The sequence below is a fragment of the Limulus polyphemus genome, unplaced genomic scaffold (genome assembly GCF_000517525.1).
Source record: "Limulus polyphemus unplaced genomic scaffold, Limulus_polyphemus-2.1.2 Scaffold1935, whole genome shotgun sequence".
Taxonomy (NCBI): domain Eukaryota; kingdom Metazoa; phylum Arthropoda; class Merostomata; order Xiphosura; family Limulidae; genus Limulus; species Limulus polyphemus.
Window position 1 is genome coordinate 171,419 of NW_013667545.1, and position 6,000 is coordinate 177,418.

Below are 6,000 nucleotides of genomic sequence, written 5' to 3' on the forward strand. Positions count from 1 at the left end.
TGAAAGGTGTGTTTGAAAAGCTAATGGGATCATAAGATTGAAGGTGAAAGTTATGAACAGCATTTATAAATTCCTGCATTGTATTAGGAGATGATTTTAGGCGAAAAAATATAAATGTTAATTTGAAGCAAAAATTGGTAAACGTGCTATGCATAAATATTGATCATTACCAGATTGTCCACATATAATTTAAAGTATATACATTAGCTGCATTTTAAATACTTAAAATGTATCTTAAGGTCAATAATGCAGTAGTTTTCTGCTGATTATTATATAATTTAATCCTAAATACACACTACATTATGTAAGCATTGAATACTGGGTAAGCTAACTCAAGCTAGATATATTGTTCTGACATTGATCTTAGGTTATTCAGAGATTCTGTTCAGTAAAGAGCAAATAATGGCTTCTAGGTCAAGTGAAAAATGTAGAAATAGTGGGAGAGTTTGACTTTAAAATTTGGTTTATTATGTTGTTAAACACATCTGTATAAGCCAGACAGTTTCAATTTGTCAAACCATATGTACTTTTCCATGATATTTTTGTCAGCATTATAGATAGTTAAAAATAACTTCTGCATGAAGTAAGGAAAAATGTATAATAATATGTTAACCACACTATAGTATATCTGCCAATGCCAGTGAAGCCTTTCAACCAATACTGTGGCTTTTCAGGCCAGCTAGGATCTGACTACTGTAGTAGTGGTTGAGATGCTATTTATACTATCAAATTGCCTTAACAACACCTTTTTTTGGTGAGAACTGGATTATGTTGGTGAAATTAAATTTTTATAAATTTTACTGAAATCACTAGACTTTGGGCCAAGTATGGTCCAATGTTTAGTATGCCATACTGTGGATCTATGGGATTGAGCCCCATTAGAGCAAAAAAAAAAATGCTGCACACTTTGGGACCATGTGTGCATTTTAAGAGTGACAGTAAAATCCCATTATTTGATTAGAGTAACCCATAACTTGGTGGTGTTGACTGTTTTCTTTCTAGCCTGTAACATCTAGTACAGATAGCCCTCGAGTAATTTTGTGTAAACAAAAAAACAATAAAACTACAAATTGTAATTTAAATTTTTATAGTACATTATTTATTTTTAACATCATAAAAATTTTCTTGAAATAAGAATTGCAAAACCAGCAAGCTATAGCTATATACTCTTCTTGAAGATTGCTTAGCAGAGTTTCTTATCTACCTATAAATTGTTATCAGTTTCTCCTAACCTGATTACATACTTTCTAGCTTTATGATTGGGCTGGATGATTATTGCTTTCCAAGCCTCCCATGTTAGTTTAAGATACTACTAATTATATAATCACCACTAATACAAGTCTTACCACTTCTGTATCTTATCCACCTGAGGGTTCTTTTAAGTAAATCCCTAGGTCAACTAACATATTATGATACGAAGGTGAGTGATAGTCATTATTTTCACAGGGGAGCTGCACATTCAGCATCCAAAATTAGGTATTCTATTATACCTTTTTCTAGTCAGTGCAGAGTCTGGGTGTAACTTATTACACTGTTTCATTAGCTGGTATAAACACATTTGATGCACTGGTTTGGTTTTTTTGCCCTTGTGCATTATCTATACTAGGATGCTTTGTATCATTTTATTGGTTTCCAATTTGACCAGCAATGATGTCATGAAACATATTTAAAATACCACAGCTGTAACCACTGGTCCCAACAAGTATAGCTTGTCACAAAACAACAGTCCTAAATTTATTGGAATGTGCCATCTGCAATACATTAGTAGATCACTGATAATATCTTATGATCAGGCATGGCCAGGGCCCTTTGATGATCAATATTTCCTATTCCCACTTGAGAAGGATGCTGTCTTCTCCTTTTTTATAGACCCCTTTCTCCATTTTTCAGTCCGTAGACTCTATATAAGGGTACAGTACTTTACTTAAAATTTGTATTTTTAGCATTCAAATGAAATTCATATAAGTACATGTTCCCATGTGCCATTCTTTCTATAAAAGTGATCTCTAGAGCTGGTAGAGCCATACTGCATATGTAGATACAGAGATTTGGTGGTGAGCAGTTGAGGTGTTTATTGTGAATTACTGTGTGAAAACTAATGAATTGCTCTACAAAATGGCACAAGAATAAAAATGGAGATGGCCTGGTTAATGATTGTTTGATATATTAGCTACATGTCTTCCTTTAGGTAAGCATTTATTTGAATTACATTTTAATACCAAGATTGTAGATATTGGTGTAGTAGTTTTTTATTTAACACTAATAATATTAGTGTGATAGAAGTTAATAAGAACTTAATTTAAAAAGTCCCAATAATGAAAGTTTTGTGTTGTAAATAAAGCACTAAGTCTTGGCAGATTTTTCTTCAAGAATAGCAAATTATGTCAGCTAAAGTTTTTAGAATTAATTAATATAATTAAAAAAAAAGTAAAAAAGCAAAATAATTTTTGTACATGATCATTTTTCCATACAGATGTACAAAATCTATAATAATGATCCAACTTGGCTGATGTCTTTATTTCTGTATTTATAAAATATTAACTGTTGTATGTGATCTAGAAAGCAAAACTTTTGTAGACTTTAAGAAAATGTCAAAATCATTCCAAAAGTATTTAAAAACATACTTTAATTTTACATCTTCAACCTTTGTAGAGCCAACAGGTACAGTTACCTTCATGCGTAAGTACCTTGTAAATGCACCGGATTGGGAGAACTCAACACAGAAATTGAGTAGGTTTCAAGTCTCTTCCAAAGGTGTAATAGAAGTAGAAGGTGCTGGGATGTTACAGGTAATATTGATTGTTTTCTTGTTATGCCTTAAGCTCAGAAACCTATAGGAAACACAAGGAAACACATTAAGTTAATTCTTCACCTTTCCATGGCTTATAAATATAATACAATACCATAACATCTCAATATAAATTCCAACAGGCACCTAAAATTCAACAGTTAAATCTTAAAGTTTAAAGCATGAGTTTACCTGCTATTTAATCTACGCCAATTAGCCTTATAGTCACTGCCACAACTTCATTCATGTTTGATGCTCTACAGCTAACACATTGTATGAAAGAAAATAATTGCAGGTATCAGATGATATACAAATGCAATTTAGACACAAAAAAAAACATGTGAAAGATGATTTTTATACTTCTTGATACCATAATTTAAAAAATTCACTATTTTATATCTATTATACGTTTCCAATTATCTCAAAACATGTGCCATAAAGCCAACAGTTAGGGTTCAAGTGTAAGTATGCTTCACACATGAAGAATGAGTTTACTTGTTAGGGGCATAAGGTATTACACCATATCCATTATTGATGGTAGCCACCATAAAACATTAGGAAATAAATATAAATTATGCCTCTTTCATTCTAGAATGAACACAGATTATAACATGAAAACATAAATGTTTAGACTAAATAGTTTAAATCTCATAACGTTATACATTTATATATTTATTATTTTAATTATATTGACCTTTCAGCCATGCCTGATTAACAATACAGAAGTTACAATGATGCAGAACACGTTCACTCGTGTTACTGTATCCAATAACATAAAATTGACCTTTGGTCTGTACAAAGTAACTTGTCTTGGCTGTGTTTTAGTACACTAGTATTTTGTTAAATACAGTCGCATTTCAATTACTATACATTATATATGTATATAGATTATTGCCATTTCGAAATAAGTTCTTAAATTTATTCTTCTTAGAACATAGAACAGTAAATAAAGAAGTAAAGCAAACAATTATCTCTTCTAGTTACAACCTTTGTACTCAGTTGCTACTTGCCAGAAAATGTCTATCATATTAAATGAAGTGTAGTTCAAAAATGCCTTAAAAAAACAAGATGAAAATTAGTCTTGTGTGAGAATAATTAATTAGCTGAATGTAAATTATTAATAAGCCTCATGAGTAATTGATTAGAAAATTCTACTATTCACCCAGCTCTGATATTTGTTTCTTTTATGATGTTAGAAAAACATGTAGGTTCAAGAAGTCTTAATATATAATGATAGAATCCCTATAATCCGAGCGCTTTCGAAAGGTGAACCTTTCTTCTTCAGGGGCAAACTGGGAATTTGTTTTTTTATTCATTTTCATTAAAACTAATAAATTTCCATTCCTTTTTGGAGCTGTGAAAAGTTATGTCAATAATCTAAAATACAAGTGTTGATAATAAATTGTTTGTAAAAACTATAATAGATATTAGTCCCATAACAGAACATGTGATAAAATATTATGGTTTATTTAGAGAGGTACCTGATTTTGACATTTAATTTCCTGGTGACAGTTTTTATGTATCACCTACTTGATAAGTAAATAAATTTATTAAAATATTGTACCAAAATAACAGTCTGCTAACCACAATATAGACTTATACTTCAATTAATTATTGTAAACATGATGTTATATTAATAGACAAACATTTAGCAAAAACAGATCATAGATAAACTAAAAGGTTTAGAAAAACATAGTGATTTATTGTTATCCTAAAGATTTTTTCTTGTTTGACCCAAGAATGACACATAGCAGCTATTCATTACTATGACTGTAGAGATTTTACATTTAACAGTAAAATTCTTGTACAAAACTAAAATGCAAGAAATGGGTTAATTTAAATTTCTTCGAATATTACATCTATCACAAATGTTGTCAGTGCTTTTTTTGCAACTAAATGTAGCTGCCAAAACTTATCTCGTTTCCTTCAGACTGTTAAAATTTAGTGTCCCTTAAACTAATTTTAAAGATTTAGAAAATTTTTTATAAACTACAACAATGTTCTAGATATGTCAATATTTTTAAGTCTGTACATAATAATTAAAGAATGCATAAATTTTCCATTTCCATTTGTCATATCTATTATGTTTGAAAACTTTGAATTTGAGTTTTTAGTTTTTCTCGGAAATAAATCTATTTTTGGTTTTGATTTTGTTTTTAATGTATTTTCCTACAGAATATAATATATATCCAATAAAATTGACCTGAAGAAATAATGGCTGGAGACGGCTTGAATGGGTAATGAAGAAAAACTTTAATATACCAGCAAATGTACAACGTTTCGACAAGGTTTTGTCTCCAGCCATTATTAGTCTCAAAGTGGGTTCCTCGTCATCGAATTTGACCTTAAGAAAATTTTTGTTTGGGAAATTTCTCCTTTTGTTAAGCATTTGTAACTGTTATAGCATACTTCATCTGGATAGTGACATTGCATATGATTTTAGCTGTTTTTCACTTCTGTTTCTTTCACCTACATGTGGTAGATAATGTTCTGGTTCTTAATAAGATGTCACTGTCACTTTGGTGCTAGTAAACACTAGTAATATAATGTGGGTCAAGTCTTTCTTTTTTTTCTCAGTATTGTGTTTTGAGAATTTTTAGAAACAGTTGTAACTGATGTTTTTGTATTTTGAGAGTTTTCTTATTTTATATTGTCTCTTAATTTTTGAAACATTAATTAACTCTTTTTGTAGATATTTTAGACAACCAATAATTTTAATTGCTCCCATTGATAAATGGCAAACTTGTGTGGAAAATCAATATAGAAAAAAAAGGGGGGGGAATCTTATGTATGGTGTATAATTCTTCTCAGGTAGACTTTGCCAACAAGTTTGTTGGAGGTGGGGTACTTGGTCATGGATGTGTTCAAGAAGAAATCCGTTTTGTCATTTGTCCAGAACTGATTGTGTCTCGTCTCTTCACTGAACGTCTTAGTGACACAGAAGTGCTTGTTATTACAGGTAGAAGATATTTTCCACAACATTTTGTAAATTGGAATCAGTAACATTTATTAAACTTGCATTATACGAAATAGTACAGAAATATTATAATTTCTTAAGCTAAAGCTTTTTATGATGCAGTTTTGCAAAGTACCATTACCTAAAGAAGAATTGAGCACCTTAAAAAGCTGTAAGCCCTTGAAAAATGCTCCAGGATAGTTGTACATCTCATCAACAGTGCATATATATATATATATATATATATATATATATA

The 6,000-nt window shown here is 30.3% G+C and overlaps 1 protein-coding gene across 1 annotated transcript in view; it reads left to right on the forward strand.

Annotated features, from left to right (window-relative positions):
* The window catches only part of LOC106465413 (poly(ADP-ribose) glycohydrolase-like), a 98,155-nt gene that overhangs the window by 72,823 nt on the left and 19,332 nt on the right, over positions 1 to 6,000 (forward strand). The window contains exons 14-15 of the mRNA XM_013925640.2: positions 2,653 to 2,789; positions 5,600 to 5,747. Of these exons, the coding sequence (XP_013781094.1) occupies positions 2,653 to 2,789; positions 5,600 to 5,747 (285 nt within the window). The remainder of the gene's footprint in view (positions 1 to 2,652; positions 2,790 to 5,599; positions 5,748 to 6,000) is intronic.